Genomic DNA, 24056 nt, shown 5'->3' with positions numbered 1-24056 from the left:
CGAAATAAAACAAGAGCGTAACGACAAATTACTTATAATATTTTGACAAGGCACGCAAAATAGTTTTAGAATAGTTCTTTTTTTTTTCTTTTTTCATTAGTGTATTTTTCTTTGGATGGAAAATCTATTTTAGAATTATTTTATATGTATATTTTAATATATTTATATTATACTTAGGGCAACATGCAAAATTTGATTCTTATGATTACTTATTTTAATATATAATATTAACTATATATATGCTCGTTGTCCTCATTTTTAGTTGTTGAGGTTCAATGAATTTCTGCCATTGTTTCATTTAAATAGCACCAAAAAAGAAAACGTTTTTCTTCAACATTAAAAAATTACTTAACGAAATATAACCAAACGATGCGCTTTTTTTTTTATCTAAAACGATTAATTAAAAATTGTACTACTATTGAAATATAATTTTCAATTAATTAAAGTTAATTCAACGAAATGCATCATTTGATATAAAAGATCTATATATTCTTATATTTTCCTCTTATAACAAAACTATGTATTTTTTTTGTATATAAACAAATACAAGATATATACAAGCAAAAATGTTTTGATACAAGTATGTATATATTACTTAATTATTAATTTGCCTATATATCGAGTTATACAACAGGTATATAAATACATTAAAATTAGAGATATATTGCTTGCTTAACTTGTTATGTCGGGCTGGGACTAAAAAGTACGTAAGAATAAAAATATTTATTTAAGACTATTTAAGCGATCAAAAATACTCTCATATTAATCGTTCATTTGGAATGGACGAAAACGAATTCGACCGAAGAATTATTTCATGTTTAATAAAGATGTATTTTTGAAGATGAAATGGAGGCGAAACTATAAAATAAGAAGATAAATATACGTCTTAGAGAAAAATTAGAAACAAAACAAGCTTAAACAAACAACATATAGAATAAAATCTGAAAACTCCAACAGCAAAAAACTGATCCCAAAAACAATCATATAATTTATATGATAACAATATTATTAAATAGACATAGATATACATATAGAGAGAGAAAGAGAGTTAGACGAAGACATTCTTACATCAATATTACATTTTTTTTTGTTGTTTCCTCAATATATAATAAATCGTCGTGTAAAAAGACAGAAACTGTCTGTGTAAAAATATATCTTATATTTAAAATTGTCTAGTTTATTAGTTTTTATTTTTCTTCTTGTAACCCTAAGAATTTCTATGATAGGCTTTTTAGATTTTTTTTAGTTTTGTTTTCTTTGCTTTTTCTAGACACGTTTCTTGTCAGTATGCGTTAATTTTCGGCAGGCCAATTTTGGATGCACTGCTATGTTAGCATTTTGAAGAACATAATGGCCAGGGAGATGTTCACGAATAGAATAACAATTACCAGCTGTTGGCGCGAGAACCAGTCCTGAAACATAATACAAGTTAAATGTCCTTTAAAGAAGCTCCACTAATGTTCCTGAAACGAATTTCGATATAAATATAAAGTGACAGATTATACATTGTATGTGCAGGGCGACATCAATTCAACACTACCAATAAGTTTCTGCAATAATAGATCATCGCGGTTAAATTAAATATGGTAATTTGTTGCAATAATATAAACACTAATGGATTAATACCAATTACGCGGTTTTACTAAATCTCAAATTAAATTGATATATTATTTACAAATAAAACAATAATGTTAATAATAATAACGATTCATATAATTATTTGCAATTTGAAATCTTACCAAAATATTTATTTTCTAAACTATTTTCTCTTGTGCTCAAATGAGATGATTCAATTGCAGAACAATTCAAAGCGCGCATTAGTACGATGCCAAACGCGTTATGCAATCGGTAAACAATTTAATTTTAACGTTCGGCCAAATATTCGGTTCTTTTTTTATATAAATGAAGGCAATTTGCAGATATTCTTGATTTTCTAATAATTACTTAGTGCATAAAAGAAATTTGATTATTATGATTACTATATATCTGAAAGAGCGTATTTTATTTTTAATGGTCTATTTTAATCTTTCATGCAATTTCTTAAATTATATTTTAAGTTTTAGTTATAAATATAGAATCCAATAAGAACGAGTCCATTCATTGTGACTTGTTTTGTTTGGCTTCGAATTTGATTTGAAAAATATGAAATACAAAAACAAGCGCGTCGTTTTTCTTCAAAGTGAATATAAAGTTATATATAAAGTAAATCTTATTGGTAGATTGAATGGAGATGTCAAGATTTTCTAGTTTATTTATTAGACAGATATAGTTATTCTAAAACTAGAAGAAGTGTTTGTGTAGGACAATATCGTTGTCATTGCAAATCCAGTTTACTCTGTGATATCACTTCGCTAAAATTAGTCTCGGCCTCGGCATAGTCCGTTACGCTATATTCGGAGTAACAGAAATATCATTTAAAACAGAATTATACGAAATATAGTGTGTATAACGAGATAGACAGACAGATAGATTTAGAGCTAGAGTGAGTATGTATATGTGTGAGTGTGTGTGTGGGCGTGTGATAATGTCTAACAAGCATGCCGAAAAACATCTAAGGCATTAGAGTTATTTATTTATATCATTTAGTAAAGCGTTAAAATAAAATGAAAGTAAAATTATAAATAAAGACACGAAGCTGGACTGAACCTAGGTAAAACAATAACAAACAAAATAATAACGTGTGATCCTACATAACACAGCCAATCACATTAAATAAACAAAGGAAAATAGATTGCTATTGAAACTAACATACCTATTGGTTCTCTGTTAGGCGTATCAAGAAAACAATTACGGATAAGTCGGTTTGTTAGAGAGAAATAAAGTAGTAGTCAAAGTAAAATAAAACCTAGGTAAAGTCAAAATCAAAACTAAAGGTAAAAGTGTGCAAAAGGCTTAAATTTAAAAGGTATTTGGTAGTAATTTGGAGGGGATTAAATATCAAAATTATTAAAATATGTTCTTTTTTCGACCTTTAAGTGGGGGGTGGATCAATTCTTATATTTTGGGGGTAATTAATGTACCTTAACTTGTGGACTGACTAAATATAACAAGGGATTGGCACGTAGTTTCTCTTTTTCATCGGCCTGTCTTCGTACTTCCTCTCGTCGCGCAGAACCCAGCGCTGACACCTCTTCCCTGGACATCGGACCAGTTGCCCTGGGTAGCTCTTGGAAGTCGGGTAATGACTTTTTGCGTGATAGACTCGTTTGAGGTATTACGTTCTAAATTGGAGAGAAGTTTTGTTTATTACAGTGATGCTTGTTCTTTGGCTTGACTATTGTTGCGAATTTTGGAGTGGGAGAGGTCGTGTCCTAAAAAAACTATACCTCGACTGGAGGTGTATCGATCCAACTCTCGGAGGCTCGACGAGCCATAAGAGCAGGAGAATACATGAGATCCTCCTCGTCATCTTCGTCATTCTGATACCACAGCATGTTGCGCACAGACTAGCTATATTTACCAGCTAACACATTTAGAAACACGACCTCCCCTCCCCTCTCACTTTTAGCGCGTTTCGAAATTGGATCGGGGCCACTAACCTTGGGAGCAGCAGCAGTAGCAGCAACAGCAGTGGCATTTCCACCAGCAATAAATAGGCTTTCAGTCCTCTTCGGCTGATTCGGAGATGGAATGATGTCCTGACCTAGGTTCTTTTTCTTGATCAGAATTTCCTCGAACGGTGGTTGCTGCGGTACGGCAGATCCGTTTCCTTCCATTTGCGGCAATTTGGCACTAACCACTGAACCGTTCCTCATAGCAGGAGGAGCTGGCGTGGTCCCCCTAATTGCAGATGGCGCTCTGGCAGTTCTGTCTGGGGTTACTGATGGTCTCGCTGTTCTATCTACTGATGGTTGTCTTGAACCCATGCCTCCGCCCATCCTTCCAGTCGCTCTGGAGTATCTGTCCACGCTCGAATCTCTACTCGGTGGTCGCTTGTAGTGATCAAAATGATCGATTGAAGATTGCTGCGATGTTGTACCCAAATATGGACGGTCTCCCGAGATCCGTCTGGATGCTCTTGGTAAGGCACCTGGTTGCGAATGGTCTATCGACGAAATGCTTTGCCTTCCTCGTATTGGCGTTGCTTCCTTTTGAAATTGTTTACTCAAAAGTTGGTGGTTCATTTCATTCAAGTGGTCTTTCTTAATTTCTATATTATTATTTGGTAGTGAGGTCGTGGGATTATTGTGGTAAGCTTCAGTTTGATTTGTAGTATTATTGAACATTGGCTTCTTTGGCATTTGATTTGATAGCAAATTTTGATTTAGCGGAATTTCGTTCGGTATTTGATTTGGGATCTCGTTCGTTGGATTATTCTGTAACGTGTCTTTTTGGATAATCGCATTGTAATCACCGTACTTCTCGCGCATTTTCATTTCCTTGGCTCTCAACCTTTCCAAGCCCGGCTGCTTAAAGTCAGGTGCGTACTTCTTAGCAACGGTTTGAGCAATATTTGAATCCTCCCTGGCGCAAGCGGCCGCCTTGTCAGAAGCCTCTGCCTTTCCCCTGGCCGTGGCCGTTCTTGATATGGCGATATCCGCCTTCTGCATAGCAATCTTGGATGCCCTTTGTGCGGCATTGACCGCACCCTCTATCCGCTCTCTAAATTTTGCCGATCTCATCAAGAATATGTGCTTCTTCTTTGGGTTAGTTATGAGTACGTTGTTCTTGTATTTGCCTTCCTCCTTCTCACCGTTGCTGAAAGTAGTTACACCGTAACCATATTTTTTATTGTTGAACCATTCACCTTCGTATTTAAGTCCATCTGAACGTTCACTAACACCATAACCAGTGCGCTTATCGTTTTTCCACTCTCCCATGTATGTCTCCTTAACGCTTGGATCCATTTGTTCGTCCTGAAATGAAACAGTAAAATTTTGTTAAACAAAGTATTCGTTACAGACTATGTGACCTTACTTCAACGACGAAACTAGCATTTGAATCCGACGGCACTGAAGCGTTTGTCATTGCTGATTGGGCAGAATCGGTGCTAACCCATGAAGCCGACGAAGCCGTGGAACGGATGCTTCCTGTTATTCTCTTCTCTAAGTCCCCGGTGCTTCTCTGTTTCTTCAATAAATTCTGACAAAGCAATCATTTTTCGTTAATTCAATTAATCCACTTGCAAACAACTTACTGAAAACAATCCTCTCTTAATATTACTGGATCCCAGTGATCGTCTTCTAACAGCCGGTTCATTCGAATTCATTTTCAACACGAAACCGCCTCTGGAATCGTCGACTCTTTTGTCCCTCTTATCCGAAGGTTCTGGCCCTGCTCCTCCGGCTTCATTGCTTCTCAGGGATGTCATAGAAGCCCTGATAGCTTTGCTCGTTCTGTACTTGGAGGCCTTTCCAAAGGGTGCGCTATTCCTGACACCGTACCCATGCCTCATCCCCCTCATCCATTGTCCCTGATATGTACCTGCAACAAAAACACGACCCTTGTCAAAATAAACCACATCATAATAATGCAATGAAAATAACTCGAAGCGGCTGCCGCTAAGAATAGTAAGGCGCCTTTTAAAATATTTCTTACTTGTAAGGATATAGGTCATATAGTCTATAAATAAAATACAGAACGTCCAAAACGCCAGCCAGATTCAATCAAGGATTTATAACATAATCACATCATCTACAGATTTTAGATTAATGTCGGAAGCTAATTTAATGAACTTACAAAAAAACAACAGTTATATATTTAATTAATGCTCATTTCCAACGTCCTTAATTTTGTTTCATGTATTTTACAAAGCACCAATTTACAATGATATTGCAAGAAGCTTTAAAAGGACAAATAATGAAATTGTCCTTCGGACGAGGAGAACTGATGGACGGGTAATTATGAAATATAGAACCACCCCTTTAATATGGAGTTGTCCCTCATTGATCCAACTCGCAGACTGTCGTCCGCTGTAGCTCAAAACTGGAGGATAGACAACTCACTTTTACCGTAACATAAAATAAATAATAGCTAAAAATTAAAAAAAAAATTGTACGTATATGGATATTGCGGAAAGTAAAAATAATAAGTTATAACAAACGGAATCGTAATCATTATTTTATCCGGGCGAATAAGATTTACTGCCGACGTAAGAATTTCTTTTTAAACTTCGCTTTTATGAGCGTTTCTATTTTCGGCGATTTCATTGATGGGAACGCGCGCTATTTCGTATGCGAAAAAATCTCGCTTCAATACTTTCCATGTGGAAATCCAGCATTCCGATCAATATTTACTTTGCAAATATTCTCAATGCAGAAAGTGCTGATGTTCTTTTTCCTTTCCTTCTACCAGCAAAATTGTGCAAATCATATTCGTCATATTCCATTATAGTTGACGAAGTACATTGATTTATCGATTACTTGTTAAAGGACGGGACACGGGAACCCAATACATCTCGTTGCTCTTGCTTGAAACGACGGATCGATTCACTCAGAAAATATTAAATTGTCGCACGTTACTTCATCCTGTGAGACCACGAAACGGAGGTAACCGTCCTTCCCCCTCACGATAATTATTCACTTGATGTGGTTTAACGGATTAATTATGATGGATGTAAAAGGATTAACACAAATATATATTTAATCCGAACATTAAACCATTCAGTAAATATATTAAAAAAAAATATAAACTTATATATTTTCATAAATTTTTTCGCACTACTACTGCAGTTAATAGCCTGTTGTATGTATTTGTATGCATGTATACAATAAATTATTATAATAAATTGCAACAATAAATTACAAAATAAAAACTCAGTCAATACAATAATAAAAATAAAATAAAAGTCAACTGCTGCAAATTATTATATTTTACATAATAATAAAATGAATTAATTAACATGAATTATAGAATAATTTAAAGAAATTATGTTGAAAATTAAATAAACTAGTCTTTAAAGATTTTTGAATATGTCTTGACGAAACTTAACCTAACATAAGCTTTTGTTGGCGGTTCCTAAACTTCTTCGGTTTGCGGCACTCTTAATATATCAGATTTCCGCGGCGCACCAAGTCAAAACATTGGTCTATCTCAGGGCGTATTCTAATATTTCACAGTTCTCTAATTATATAACATTGATTCATTGTTATTTGTTGTCCAATAAAAACCCGCATTAAACTTAATTTAATGTGGTTACTGAGCTCCCTCTATATTAAGTGCTATTTTTACTTTCTTTGAAATCCATCCATCGACATTTCGATCGGAAATAAATGTAGTTTCTAAAATCACCTTATATTAAGTAAGTATGATTTAGTATTAGAAATTATTAAATTACTTACTACAAGTCTTTAAATGTTAAATAAGTTATTAGTAGTAACGATAGACAACGATGATAACAAAATTTTGATTTGCTGTCACTATTTATGACAAATGTCAAATAATAACGCTCAATTAACCTTACCATCATCAGCATACGTTTCTGAACCGTATCCATCTTGAAGACCGTTTGCCCAGGTGCCTTCGTATTTGGCTGTTGAAGTGTTGGATTGCCGGACACCGTACCGCCCTTTGAATCCCTGGGTCCACTCCCCGCGGTAGATCCATCTTCCACGGGATTCCACACCCAAACCATGTCTTTTGCCGTTCTGCCATTGGCCTTCAAAAGCACTCCCACTAAAACGAAAAGGAAAATCTAATAAGTTCATTTATCCTACGACAAAGCCAAGGCATATTTTTTATTAGCCGATAAATTTGCATCTGGCGAAGTGAGAAAATGGAAAACCGATTGGCACCAACTCCCGTACATTGCCTATTCTCTCTCTCAATACATATATTTCAATCCTAGAAACCTCACTAGAAGGTAGTTCGATGATTAAATTAGTCGTGCCGTGGCCATAAAACAATAAAACGTGCATTCTGTCGCTTCTGTTTTATTATTCGTTTGGCGCAAGACACGAACCTTGAATTGTATTTGATTTAATGCTTTATTAAACTTATCATGCAATCAGATATCGCGGATTTTATCGGTACGCAAACAGCGAATTAATATTAGTCCTCTTGTTATTCTAATTTTGTTATTATTACTTCGATCTCTGATTGAGTTTGCACTGTGCTCGATAAATAATAGCAATTTGTTTAGCGCAGATAACGCTAACGTTTTTAATGGTCCTCTGGCATTTGGTGATACCACGTCTCGCTCGTTTTCGAACGCGAATCCTGACACAAAACATATAAATAGTTGCTGTATTAACTGAAATACCGAAAAAAAAATCTATTATTAACTTCGACTTTTTGGCATAGGTTATCAGCGTTCAGCCTTCGTTAATTATAATGTATAAGAGTATTTAAGAAAGAACAACGGATATAAATAAAAATGGGGAAAAATGTAACTAAGAAGCCGTTTGCTAATAACACAACTGTATTAGGCAATGTACGGGAATTTAAGTTGAAAAAAAGTGTATAAATAAATACACTACAATTTATAAATAAAATATTCTCTTGTAAAAACAACTTGGCACACCTTTGCGATCTATATTTTCAGCAATTAGTTTAACGTAAAAAATATTATAATTTTGTAAGAAACTTTGTTTCAATCTTAAGCTGAGTACTTCCGTATCCTCAAATACCGTGTTCTAAATCCATTTTCGATTTAGGATCTGTTTTTTCAGGTGTTGTTCACATCGGCATTCCGAGTTTAACCTAATTTTAAATATCCTCAAGCAGGTTTATAAAAGGATGCTTGTATTTATTTTAGTATTTATTCCGATTAAATTTAACAGTGACTGCTGAATTCGTTTTAAAAAAAGATAACATTGTATTTTAGCATTTGGCGGATTCGATCTTTTTTGTTTTCTTCACCCACATGATTCGATTCAATATATACTTTAGCTTCGATTTTGTTTTCTTGCGAGCCAAGATATTTATAGCATTTTTTTTATTTTATTTTTATTATATGTAACACGTGTATAAAATCGTCACAGAGATTTATGATTTTATTACTAAATTAAGAAAAGGGAGGTTACATATTCATAACAACTGTGAACGTTTTTGAACAGTATTAAATGATTTGTTGGAATTTAAAATTGAACCTCTGAAATCATTGAACCTCTCTATATATGCGAGGAACGTCCTTCGGCTTACATAAACTTGATGACAGTCATTTAATTAAATAATAAATAATATTTTATAAACATTATTTCATTTTGATAATATGTATCATGTACACTTTAATATTTATGAGTTTTTGACACTTGTTCAAAAGTAGACTTTCACCATTTTAGTATTTCTGCGTGACGAATCAGCGGTCAGCAAATAACAACATACATTATTAATTATTCATTGTGTATCATAGTTACTAAATATTTTGACAATAACAATTTTGTACTTCTGATTGTAAATCTAATGATTTATATATAGTGATATATTATTTAAGTTAGTATACTTGTTTATAAGTTATAAAAGGTCTTTGAAATATATTTAGTGTAACATAATTTTAGTGACAGCGTTATTATAGGATTTCAAGACTGTTAACAACTATAATATATAAGGATGTCGTTTTCTTTATTCTTATTACTTCTAAGAATTTAATTAGTTTATCTAGTCAAATAAATATAGAAACAAAAAGAGTGTCCATCATTTCAGACTTTATAAAAGTTCTTCAAAGTAAATTTAATTATAATACCAGAAACATGCAAATAATAGTATATAAATCAATTATCTGTTTATTAATAAGAAATGAAACGTAAAGAAAATAATTCCAGAAAAATGGGAAATATGTTCCGATATTGTTTACATTGAAAATTATAATATATTATTTTATGCAAATAACATCTTAAATTTTGTATTTATTTGTAAACTTAAATTACTTGCTAAGATTTACACATTCAAAGTTACGGGAATGGAAGCAGTTAAAAAGATAATCACCTATTTTGTAAGCAAAGCTAAAATTATAAGTGTAATTATATTGTATTATTATAACAAATGATAACTTATTCTTTATATATTAAGTACCAAAATAAGTTGATGCAATAATGTAAAAATTTACCATGGAATTGAACCAAATTTCCACTTCTTTTGAATTAAATATGAAAACTTAAATATTATGAATAAGTTTCTCAAGCTATGGCGAAATGACAGCTGTCCACCATATGTCAAAGCGAGGAACTGATAAAGAAATTGTTAGCAATTGTATCGCAATACAACTAGGTTGAGAAACACTGATTTTCAAAATTTCATTTATTTGATATAGAAGTAAACTTTTTTTAATGTTAAATCATTTTAGAATTGCCAGTCCTGGATTTATAGTCTTTTAGTAGTATTCTTTAATCTATATTAAGAATTTGATGTAAACTTGTTGGTTGATCTTTTAAGCTCAATGCAAAGAAATATCTGTATTATTGTTATCGCCAGACAACAAACATAATTATTTTCTTTGTATTCTGGTGTACCGCTTTGTATTTGTAAAATTCTTTTAAAGATGTGTTCATCTGTTGACCTATTTCTGGAAGCTCTTTAAATGTTTTGATTCTCGAATGCATGTTTTTGTAATCTACATCTGTCGTCCTTCCATATTAATCTAAAAAGACAATCCTAACATCTTCAGCGATTATATAAATTAATAGCAGTGTCAATGTGTTTACAAAAATGAGCAACGTTATAAGTTTCAGTTTGGTATTTCGATGCTATAAACTTTGAAGCATTGTTTTCTCGAATTCCCAATAGATGCACTCACCGTTAACCTATTTTTGGAAATTTTCTGTATGCGGTTTGGTTTACCATTTAGTGTTTCTCGAATATCCAGATTCGCTCGCTCTGCGTTGGAATTTCCTTGAAATAAGTTATTGAATGCACGGACGTTTCCTTCGCAGTATATAATTAAAAAAAAAGAAGTCTATTTCGCTTTTAGTTATCTATTTTCGAAATCTAGAGGCAGTGTCAAAACTAAAAAAAGATTTTTTTAAGATCATTATTAAGTGTTAACTGTTGATGCTTTTCATCTATATTAATGAATTGACTGCGAATTTAATTAAATTTAATGTTCGGATCGATTTGGAATATAGTTTTGAAAATAATCTCGGGGATTGAGTGAAACGTAGTAATATATTATAGGAAAGTTGGAACATTTTAGTTTATCCGAGTGATTATCCAATAACTGGGCTTGGCAGGTTTATTTTTACCGAAATCGAGGTCTATATCCGAACGGTCTGTATTCCCCACGGGCGGTGTTTTTATCGTTCTAGCAAAAGTTAAATAGTCGAAGGAAAAAATATATTTATGGGAGAGACACTCGATGTTTACCAGAAATATTCCAATGAATGATGCGTCTTTTTCTTATCCATTCGCCCATCTCCTACATACTGCATTATTGTAATGCTGGTTTAATGCATCCGAGAGGATTGATGCCAAGTGCAATATGCTAAGAATAATGCATAATGGCTGAAAAACTGAGTCGCTCCTCTCTCCATCCGACTTTTATTCGTATGCAAATTATCCTTTGTTCGTATTCAAAACATCGCTTTGACCACAAAATGCACAGGCAATGATTTTAGCATCTTTCTATTGACTAGAATCAAAAGATACAAACCTAAATGTGCTCTGAATTCTAGATAAAATTGCACAATAGATTGTAAAGGATCAGGAATCAACTAATGCCTATTAAAATAAAATGTTCACAACTTCAATTTCATAGATTTATCGATGTAAATAATCAATGACAAATCAAACTAAGCAATTAGTTTAAATATAGACGCAGCCTTTCCTCCTTAAAGTTAGTGATGAATATGAAGTTAAATATTTTGGATAATATAATTGAATATAGTAATTATACAGTACAAAATAATATTATTATATTTGACTTTGCAGTATAAAATTTAATGGTTTTCCTTGTAATTGACCATATATATTATGTGATATTCTATTCCTAATTATTTATTTTTGTATTCATTACTGCAATAAAAATGAATTATACGTTTTTTATAATAATGCTATGAAAGAAAATGAATATTTTGTATTATTACTTATTTATAATTTTTTATTTGTTAATTTTGAAAAAAGGAATAAATGATAAAATATTTTAATTACAAATGCGAGTAATGAAAAGTGTAAAGAAAATGATTCTTTATAGTTGATATTTATGAAACTTTGTCATGACAACAAATATTGGTCACGTTGACAGCAATAGTTAGTTCACTACATAATTTGGTCCAGATTAATTGCATCTTCTACATCGAGATAAGTATATTATAAAAAAAACTGGAAGTTGAGGAAGCTAAAACGTAACAAATCATTATGCGTTTAATAAACACCTTGAACTGGTTCTCAAGGTTCCAGAAGAAACAAATAAGAACAGTGACTACTAAATAAGCTATAAAGAAGGCTGCGATTTCTAGTTACAAAGATGTTTTACAGTGTATTCAGCAAATATCGCTTCAAAGTTTTTTTTTTAAATCATCTATATCTCCTATAGAATTATCGTATTGTTCAGACCATAAGATTCACCATTTTATATAGAAAAATCGACTTATGTCCGAAGGTAATAAAATATTCTTTGTAAAAATTGTCCTAAAATGGTGCGTCTTAACGGACCATATCTATGGTCCGAAAAATACGTTAATTCTATTCTATTTTTTTGTATATATCAAAATTGGTAAATTTTATTTTTATTGCTCACAGTCATTTTGCAATTGTGCACTTAAATTATATCGGGAAAATATTTTGGAACATCTACGACGAAACTTACTACTGATAAATTGATGATGTTTTCACTTCGATGTAAAATTTTTGAAATAATATTTGTGTTAATATTTTCGATAATTACTTTGTACCAATTTTACATTTTATCATAAATTAATATTATCTGATTTAAAAAAAATTGAAAATTCAATGAACATTTACAACACTTCGTATGAAATAATATAAATAATCATAATTTCGTGCTTGATTTATCCATCTGAATTAAAATACTCAATCTTCATCCAGCAAGTTAATTTGAAAATATGTCCTTAGCAATTCATTCATTAAGTTATTTCACTTGCATTCCACGAGTTTAAATACTGCAAAGAGAAACTTAATTTACATCCGAGTTTCCAACTTTACAGAAAACGCCGTAGAAATACAATCAACATGTAGTTCACGTAAATATGAAGTGTAACCTAAATGCTCTTGCTTATGTAATTGATGACTATTTCTGTTTTGTTTACGTTATATGAATTTACTATCAAAATATTACCTATTTTTGGACTATAAGAAGCATCGGACGATAAGACGGAAATTTAGAGACTATTTATTGAAATAAATATTTTAATGTTATGACCATAAGTCGCAACCAAAATTTGAGTCAATTTTTCTATGTAAAAAAGGTGCGTCTTATAGTCCGAAAAATACGAGTAGTACCTATTCACTAACCTTAGCCTTTGATAGTTTTGGAAAAATCATTTCCATAATGTAAAAATCATCCATAAAAACACTTTTTTGTAGGAGTGCTCATCACGACCACTTTTCCTGAACAAATTATGCTCAAAAACAAAGGAAAGATCTATGTACCAGTTGGTTTTGATTTTATAAATACGATTGTTTCCGTTTATTTATAATAAAATTATATAATAGTTTATTTTCTTAATTTTTGCAAATATACCATGAAAATATTCAGTAACTTATAATATTAATAAAATAGGTACAAATAATTACAATTTCCATGTTTTAAAATGGAAGTTAAAATTAGCAAATTCAATTGAAAATGAAAATAAACCCAACGTGTTGGTTAAAAGCACATTCCTTTGATCTGAAAACGAACTTTCATTTGCGCCTAATGCAGATCCCCGAAAATTAAAAGGTTCGCTCGCTCGATAATTTCTTATAACAGTGACTTTATATAAGAGAAATTTGGGTCCTGGCCATTAAACGCTTTTCATTCAAAATATTCAGGCAGCTCGGCCAATTATGATGTAATTCGTGTGTTCCCTTTTCTTCTATTCTCAAACGGAACCATAAAAATGTGTCTTTAATCAATTCGAAGCACAATAAAACTTTTATTTCCTCGACCGTTACGAAATTTCCAACATAAACAAATACGTTTTACAAACAATTCCATAGAAAAATGCGTATCATTCATTCAAAACTTTTTCGGTTTCAGAATCAGAATTTCCATTAAAGAAATAAGATCGAGTGAGTTCTCCTCGCTTACAAATAAGGAATGATACTAAAAGAAACTCTATATTTAGACCAATTAGCTTTTTATGTATTTTCTTGAATGAGATAAGTTTAATCTAAATAGCCAAAATAATGACAGTTTGCTATGCGATTTTGTCAAAAATAATCTAGATAATATTCAATAATAATACAATTCAAATAATTTATATTTTAAGAAACGACAACGAATATTTGATTCCGCAGTTATTCCACAAAGTAAATGATTCAAGAAATAATTCACAGATTGAAACAATAATAATATTTTTATTTTACTACGTTTAGTGTAAAAGAAGACATTGTGAATAATTATAATACAGTAATACCTCGCTTAGTGCGAGCAATCGGTTTCTCCAATATCCCGGACACTTTGAAATTTTCAAACCAGATTATAGTGAATTCAGATTGATTGAATTTGAATTAAAAAATATTTTTATTTTGAATCTTTGGCTATAAATAATAATAATAATCTTTACTGTAACAGTCAAAAAAAAATTAAACACTTTCATTCCCAACAACAATAATAGTAAAACAAAAGATTAACTGTTGGGCTGTTGACTATAGGTCTCTTTCTTTCGACTTTAAATATTATTGTTAATATTTAAATTAAAACAATGAAAACTAAAACTAAATTTAATAATACATCAAATACACAAATAAATAAATTTAGAGCAAGAAATTTTTAAAAAGAAAATAAATATAGAGCTCGCTACGATCGTCACAGGAAATATAATAAAATAAATATAGAAAACATGTTTATTGCCACTCAACTTGTCATGAATACAAAATACTTATTTAAGAAGAATGCAATTTAACGCAAACATATGTCTCTCGTTGATTGAATTAAAGTGAACGGAATATTTGAATTCTTCAATTTACGTTACAGAATAGAAAGAAAGAAATTTTGATTGGAGCAATTGGAAAATTTTAGTCATGATAAATTTAGCAGCTAATGATTTCCTATAGAGCAGGGCTCAGTAACTTTTTCTACTAGGGTGACATATTTCAGAAATACGAGAGTTCGGTGGGCACCATAGGATAAGAGGGACCGTTTGGGGGGAGGTGACGAGGTGATGACTTCTACAAAAATATATGTACACCCCCGGTTACAGAGTAATATATTTTGTATTTAGAAACATTACCTAGTACAAATCAATTACAGACCAATCGAGTGCATTATAAGCGCATAAACATAAAAAGTGACATTACTGTATAAAGTAAAAAAGAAACAATCATTTTTGTAAAAAAATAATATTGTGTATTATTTTCTAAAAAAAAATTTTTTGCTCAATTAAAATGTAGTTTAGAAATTTTCAAGCCTTATCTTAATGATTAACTTACTTTCATTTATCCCAAAATTAATACATTTTTAAATAGATCATACAATTAAGTTTATAAATTTGCTTAATTTTTATATATTTAGTAAGAATTATTAATATGTTAAAGCAAATAAACAAATAATACATTTGTTAAATTAATACTAGATTTATGGACATTGATTTATATACCTCTGTTTTATCTGAAATTTGGGTATGTTAAAATGTAGAATTTTGTAATGATTTAATGTAATATTTTTCCTAGAAAATTATATGTAAGCAATCAATATTTATATAATTATTTATTTCTATATAGTATTTAAATAAATTTAGAAATATTAGTGAAAAAAAAACGTAAAATAATAATTATGTTCTGTACAATATTGATTAGTCTAGAAAAATAGCAATCATATTCAAAATGACCCACCTTTGTTATATTTCTTATGAAATAAACATAAATAAAAAAAATACTACACACATAATTGTGAAGAAAGTAGTAATAATACTTTTGCTGCCCTCGTAATAATGACCCTATTGTAGAGAACATTCAAACACGTAATAATGCAATATACTATTTTAAATTGCTGTTTGCTGCGTGCAAAGAAAAATCCCCGTTGTACACCTACATCATTTTTATTTTTGTTGTCACAATTGTTAATTGGATACATTAATGTTCTGCGGAATTGTCTATTTAGACTAGCCGTATGCTTTTCGCTTATTTTTCCTCTGGGAAATATAATAATATACAGTCAGTCTGTACTAATTGCCGCCAAGAGGGATAATAAATAATTTTACTTTCGTGCACAACAACAAAAAAAACGTGTATTTTTATTCGACATGAATCATAATACAAACATTCATTTTTTTCATTGTATTATTAAGAATTAAATAAAGGAAAGAAAAGTTTTCGAATGTTATTTTTAATTTATTTTTTGTTATCTATAGATAAGTCAATATCATATTGTAATATTGATGTATGGATGTTTGTGAATGGAAGTTTAGTATCAAAGATGTGCAAGATGTGTTAAATTGTACATGGATGTATACTTCGCCTTTGAGCATCTAGAAAGTTTGAATGAGATGACAAACAAATGCAAGACAAGTGTTAGTAAGAAAACTGGTAGCTAAACTTTCATGCCCTCTTCAACCGAAGTAGAAATAACACCATCTGATTATTATTTGTCTCTCAAGAAGATGCAGAACTTTGAAAGCATTTGAGTCTGCAAAAAAATATTTCTTTTGTGTAGGATATATGATGTGATAAATCATCTCACTAAATTTCTCGAAGTTCTAAAGATTTATGAGCAATGAATCTAAAGGTAAATTAAATTGTTTTTTTTTTATAATAATTGCTATAAATTACAACAATACCTCGCATTGTGCGGATACTTTACAGTGGTTGGCAACGTAGTACCCGCAAAGCACTAAAGTGCCCGCATAGCATTTTTAAAGCTGTAAATTTCCTGTCGGTCAAATTTGGAGAATAAACACTTCTAGTTTTTTTTTTTCATAGAATTTTTGGATAACGCCCAATGTACTTGGGGTACTTTATCTGTCCGCCGAACTTCTAAAATATGCCCTAGAAAAGGTTTTTAAATGTCAAAAGAAACTAAATGTTAATCTCAATTTTTACTCAATTAACATTAAAATCTTAAAAATTAGAATACAACATGATTTTGTATACTTAATTGATCTTCTTTTATTTTTACAAAAAGATATATAGTCAAGTTTCTTTTTATGCTGTTTATTTTTATGCAATGAAAAATCCTATTAATATATATTTATATTTATTTAAAATCATATTGACAATCATTAAATAATTAATGGTTGCTAAAAAAGATTAATATGATGAGGTAGTAGTAGTGTTTCTTTTAATTAGAATGTTTATCATCCTTTATTCTTGAGTATTATGTTAAAATATATACTTTAAATCATCAGTATTCTTCTAACCTGAGTTAGAAAATTGATGATTCAAGTACTATTTTTGATTCACCTTACATAACTTTCCTAAGCTTCGTAAACTCATACAACATAAAAAAATAAATAGTAAATCTGTTAACATTTTTTTCTATGTACTATATAAATTTCCATATGGTATATAATGAAACACACATTTATATGTTTGAAAAAATTCTATAATTTTCGAATAAACACTTCGTAAACATCATATTTATGCTGTAAATAAATCACTACATACATTTGCTTTCTAATATGTTTCGAATTAGTTCCACATGAAAAATATTACTAAACAAAAATGTAACATGTTGCTGTCGATTTAATTAATTTAGGGATCTAATAATTAACACGTGTTTTCGAGGTTTCAGTTTTCGTATATTTTGCATTTGAAATATGCAAACGATGATTCAATTATTTTGAAGATATAATGATCGTCACATGTTTTTAAACTCTCGATTTTTCAATGTAACATATGTGCTCGTTTATAGCAAATTAGCTAAATATGCTATTATATCATCTAAAAAAAAGTTCATTGAACAGAACTTCCCCAATACCTCGCATAGTACCAACAGTATCTGTTTCGGTTATATCTCACACTGTTTGAAACCGGACTAAACGAGGTTTATAATTTTATACAATAAAAAGATATTTTGGAATAGAGAATAATCCGTACTGATCGAAACAGCACTATACGAGGTATTGCTGTACTTTATTTATTAAGTGATTTTTTCTCATCATATAACTAAAATTAATTATCTTAGATTATTTATGTTAATTATTATTATTATATAAAGATTTTTATCAATAATGCAAAGTGTATATTTTAAACCAGTGATTCTCAAAGTGGGCGCTACCGCCCCCTGCTGGGCGCTGCAGCGATCCATGGGGCGGTGATGGCCACAGGTGCATTTGCATTTAATATATATATATCTTTCTGTTTAATTGTTATTAAAATTTAAAAAAAAATCAGGGGGCGCTGAGTAAGTTTTTTTCTGGAAAGGGGACGGTAGGTCAAATAAGTTTGGGAACCACTGTTTTAAACTGTTCCTCATCTTTTATGTAAACTTAATAAGAAGAAAAAAATATATAGTTTAATTAGTATAAATTATGAGATTTTATTAGGTTTATTCAATCATAGCGCCTGACCGTGCCTGCCGTAACTTCGCTGCGGATAAAAATAATTAAATACATTCCATGAGAAACACGCATTAAAATGATTTCAGATCTTATCATCATTTTTATGGTATAGAATACTGCATACAGGTATTTTATCAGAATATAAAAATCGCACAAAAGAATTTATAAACTGTGTTGGGAATATCAGCATGAACGTGCGATGTTCGTGATCAAAAACAAACAGCAAAAAAAAATGTAATCATACATTCAATTGCTATTATCTCTCCCCTGTGATATTAACAAAGAACCACAGGAGAGAAAAAAAAGGAAATAATAGCGTACAAACAGTTCGTGCTCCAGAATTAAAAACAGTTTAGCATTTCAAACGTAAATCGCGAGGCTCCAAATAAAAAGAACGTATTTAAATTTTTGAGTTCCATCGAATGTCACGCGTTGGTTTACTGCACATAAATTGAAGTAGTGTAAAAAAAAAGGTGAAGAGGAACAGTACAGAACCAGAACACACGATGAACTTCAAATGGGTCGTGCTAATGGTTTCCGCATTGTCATGTCTGGCCGAAAAACAAGAGGAAAGACGCAGACGGCCGTCCGATCGTATTTTGAAACTGCTGCTCAAGTTTATGGAGCAGCCGGAGACAATGAACTGCGGCATCTTGGATGAATATCATAACATCCAAATCGTTGCTGATTATTCGAACTGGACTTGTCAACATATACCAGATGTTAAGATGATGGACGGAACATGCAGTGGTAACAAAAATATGATGGAGAAGATCGTATTGAGTAAGCAGCTGCAAAATGTAACTGATGTCCAAAATGCTACGATCTGCAGTGATGAAGATACCACTGACAACTGTGAAGATTTGGTTCGCTACAGCAATTGGAATACCGAAGTTGAAAGGAAGAAGTTCCTAAAGATGATTATCCAGTGAAATATTTATTTTGTTTGTTCTTAAAAAAAAAACAGTATGTGTTTCAATATATGTGAATTATAATAATAGAAGTGTATTTTTTTTATCGAAATAAAGAGATTGTATCTGTATGTCATACATTCCCATAGGACTGTGCTTGGTTCTCATACCATATGCTATTTCTACCCAGTAAATATTCCAACCTGAATATGGTTACATTTATTGATTATAATTTATCTGCATCAGAATAAAATTACATTAAAAAATAAATAAAATAGCTGAAGTTGGTTAACTAAAAGTGCGAAAGTTACAATTAATTAAATCTTTAAGTTGTACTGCACACGAGACTATACCTCAGAATATAAAATATTATTATAATGTAAATACTAATACGAAATTTTAGTCCAATATCTAAAAAAATGTGCAAATACACTACACATAGATACAGTTACAATAAAAAAGTTGATCTGTTTTTGAAAAATTTGTTTGACGTACAAAAATCCAAAACAAAAACTGTTTCTGAAAGGAATGTTGGTTCTCGAATAAAACTCCCTCTCGGCCATTTACTTCCTAAATCAACACCCTTACATATAGATAAAGTAAAGTTAATTGTTTCTCTATATATATTTTTTTTTAAATTTTTTATTAGACCAAAGTCGATAGCCAAAATAATTTTTCATAATCAATTAATTATGATTATTATATTGTTTAAGATTTTAGGCATATTTATTAATTTGTATACAATTGTATGCAAAAAAAATAGACAGTTTTACTGTTTAAACTTTGAGAAGAAGCATTAATACATTTTTATATTAATTCTTATCAAAATAAAGGTTCTGATTTCGAACAACCTATAGGAACCAATCATGTTCGATAATCGCGGATTCACTGTAATTGAAAAATATACTATTAAACTTACTTAGATTTATGGAATCAACAATAACATATAGCTACAAAATACATCGTTGAACAATTTTTTATTTTTTTTTATTTTGCTCAATTATCATTTTCAAACCGTACTATAGTGAATACCGTACTATACGAGGTATTGATGTATTTATATTAAAATAAATATTAGTATGAGTATTAGGTAATAACAAATATTTCTATAATCATGCAAAAATATTATTTTGTAATCTAATATAGATTAAAGAGAAATATTAATAGTATATATAATGTAAACAAATATTGTATTTATATTGTATTAATTATGAAGTAGGTTAAGAAAACATAGCAAAAGAGCTTAGGAATACTCAAATATGTTGTTAATATAACAATACGGAAGTGGATGTAAAGCTGGAAAGAGTTCAGGATAATAATTGCATTGTTCATATAAAGACATAAACTAAATGCAAGTTAGAACAATACTAACAGTATAATGAAAAGAACGGAACGTACATGAGTATCTTATATTTTCGTTTCTACGCATTCATAACTTGAAACATATTTATTTGCAATTAAATGTACATTGAAATTATTCAGATAATTTTACTTTTATTTATTTATCAATTTCTAGTCGATCAAAACCTGTGGAATAAATCCTGTTGTTAATTATTATTTGATAAATGTGTATAAATAATATTGTCGTGTTAATTTTATGTTATTAAAATGTATGTACTTTTAAATTAACCGATTTAAAATCTCTCTGAATAATATATTTCAGAAAATTCTCGTGCATAATGAATCGAAACAAACATTACAGTTTGTTAGCACTATTAAGTATTCATGTATGAGGTGGAATATACGGAATTCAAACATAATGTATACGAATAATTACATTTGTAATAATATACATTATTCATTAAAAGAAGTTCGATTTTGTAATTTCTTCAGTGTAAAGTATTTACAATTTAGAGAATTATCCAAGAAATACAGCATAAAGAGGCTTTCTTCATACAGTTAATGAAGAAAAAATAAATTTTGCTGAATTTGCACAACTCATATTCTAACACAAATGCAATTGTTATAAATAATTATTTTTAATAATGAAACATTCCAATTTACTTATAAATACCAATGAACCCGTTTTAAAGATAAAATAACTGAGAAAACCTTTCAAATTTACCCTGCGCATCCACCATTAAATATACGTTTGGATTAGTGAATATAAATGAATATAAATAATATCACTTGTATAAGTATCAATAATTATTTATTAAATTTAAATGTTCAAACTTTACAATTACATATTTGGGAGTACGAGATTTGTATAGAACTGTTTACTATTTTACTAATAGCATTCTGACTGATGAATTCTACAGAAAATTGATGATTTCATTCATATAAACAGTTGAATGACTCACTAATTTGTTTTCTTTTTTATTTTGTAAGACATTCGTTTTTTTTAAACATAGACTAGTTCGACACATTATTAAAGTCGTTGTATTTTGTATAAATAATCCATATTAAATAAAATAAACTTAAGTAAAAATTTGATAGATATTTTAAATTACGTAATACAACTTTCGTTTTTTGTTTGCATTATTTGGTAAAAGAAAGAATATAAATATGAATGTTTTTTCTTATAATTTTAAATCTCTGACCATTAGTTAGTGTAACCTATGTTTATTTTCTGTAATATAGAGGATACTAAAAAATAGTTTACATGATGATAGATTTGGTTTTTCAAGATATTGAGAGCAAAATATTTTGTACTTTGTGCAATAAAAAAAATTCTTATATTATATATATATTATAGTATTTTATTCTAAGAATATCAGTATTTAAATGAGATTCTTCGCTAACACTATAAACGAGTTAAGTATTAACATCAAAGATTTTTTTAAATTACGTAACACAACTTTCGATTCTTATTATGAAAATTAATATTATAGGAATTGAGTAGAATAAAATTTCAGTAATTAAAGGTGGTTTCATTGTAATGCAGTTAAAGATAAAATATATTGTTTTAGTTGTTCTTCAACAGGGTTTGAAAATCGAGTTCTTTTATTTGCCACGAAACTAGCGTCGACCGTGGAAAAATATTTTTAACAACATCGAAAATCTCGACTATTTTTAAATCCGTGTGGTGAGTGTGTCCGAGGAATAACGAAATAATGGTGCGAAATGTTTAAATCCGCGGAGGAAGAACAAAAGGCGACGCGCTACGAATGTGCGCGTTGTTTTCAGCTTTCAGGATTTCGCTGTTTGACGTTGTATTTGTTAATGTGCGGAATGGTGGATATATTATATTACTCAGTTCTATTAAAAGTTCCGTTGTAACACATGCATAATTGTTAAAAGTCGTAACCTGCTGGTAAGCTTCTAGCTTAGTACTGGGCTATTTTTAAATCCCTGTGTAAGAGAGTAGTTAGCGTGTGCGCGCGGATTCGGCCAGCGCTCAGCTGTACACTGAAATTAAATTATTCGCTGAAGTGATGTGTCAATTTTGTTAAACCGGGGGCAGCAAAGCAATAACTTTCGCTTTTCTCTGTTTCAGAGGAGACGCATCATGAAGTAGATAGAATGGATAGAAGTTTCGTTCTTAGGAATTTTGGATGAGATAGGGATGGTTGGTCAGTCTTTCTTTCATGTATCGTTCGTTACCTGGGCCATGTGTACACCCCGGAGACCTCGAAGCCGTAGTGCCATGAGCCGGAGTAGGCGCCCTGACCCTTGGGGCCCGTACAGACGCCGTGACCATGGGCCTTGCCCTCTTCCCAACCACCGCAGTACGTCCCCCCGTCATCGAAATCGAAACGGCCCCCGTTCACGTGGCTCTTATTGGTGGTCGCGGTGCCCGTGGCCCCGGTGGCCGCCGGGGAACTACCCCCGTCCTCCGTGCCTTGTTGCATGCCTATTTTTAATCCACTGAGGCACTCAGTTTGGCACTAATTAGCAACCTAGGTGCCATTTCTCTCACTTTCTAGGTACTCTCTCGCACTGCACAGGTATATAAATAAACATCAGCTCGCCATTTCGATCGGTCGTGCGGAAGTCGACGCGGCACTAAATGCCCATTGCCCGGGCGCGCACGGATCCGACGCCTGGCGTCGCGAAACCGCGCATGCCATCTTACCCCACAAAAAAGAAACACACATACACGCACTCAAACACACACACTCACACCTATTAATACAAATTAATCTTACCCGATACACGCACGCACACCTTCAATCATCCCAAAAACAACTTACCCGCCCTTCCCCAAATGAAAAAAAAACAAAAGTAAGAAAAACGTCCTTATAACAAATCCAATCCAGTATTTATATCGGCATTAAACATCGACGAAGAATCTTCGTGACCATCAACCAAATACAATGTGACTCATTTAACTATATGATTTATAATTAGTGAGCGCCTCTCATCCGACGTCGCCATGGGGGAGTCGCGACTCCCAATCAAGAGCATACCACGGCTATCATGTTTTCAAGGCTGTTTTCGAGAGAAAAAAAACTACACACACCAAAAACCTATTCGATACAAAACGCTATTTTTAACGCTATTCTATTTTGTACGTTTCACGCTCACTCACACACATTCGTACGCATGCAAAACGTAGGACGAATACCCTCCTCCTCCCTAAATATTCACTATAAACCTTGAACGCAAATTATTCGATTTTAAAAAGAAACTCATCTGACAATATAAGTTGAGCATTCCAATTTTGTCG

At 31.1% G+C, this 24056-nt stretch overlaps 1 protein-coding gene across 2 annotated transcripts; it reads right to left on the bottom strand.

The window, feature by feature from the left end:
* Positions 1-702: 702 nt before the first annotated feature.
* LOC108568272 (junctophilin-1) lies at positions 703-23587 on the bottom strand. Of its 2 annotated transcripts, XM_017929249.1 has the most exons (7): positions 22991-23587; positions 7403-7614; positions 5138-5424; positions 4918-5082; positions 3540-4856; positions 3021-3221; positions 703-1412 (listed from the first exon to the last, which is right to left on the bottom strand). In XM_017929249.1, the coding sequence occupies exons 1-7, from the start codon at positions 23236-23238 to the stop codon at positions 1326-1328; spliced, it is 2517 nt and encodes an 838-aa protein (XP_017784738.1). In that variant the 5' UTR covers positions 23239-23587; the 3' UTR covers positions 703-1325. The 2 variants fall into 2 exon arrangements, with proteins under 2 accessions (XP_017784738.1, XP_017784739.1); XM_017929250.1 differs by lacking the exons at positions 3540-4856; positions 4918-5082; positions 5138-5424; positions 7403-7614; positions 22991-23587 and adding an exon at positions 3327-3449 and having other exon boundaries at positions 1326-1412.
* Positions 23588-24056: the final 469 nt, after the last annotated feature.

Source organism: Nicrophorus vespilloides, unplaced genomic scaffold (genome assembly GCF_001412225.1).
Source record: "Nicrophorus vespilloides isolate i.1.1-1 unplaced genomic scaffold, Nicve_v1.0, whole genome shotgun sequence".
NCBI classification, from domain to species: Eukaryota; Metazoa; Arthropoda; class Insecta; order Coleoptera; family Silphidae; genus Nicrophorus; species Nicrophorus vespilloides.
Note: the sequence above shows the minus strand (reverse complement) of the source record. Positions and strands in the feature narration are given on the sequence as shown.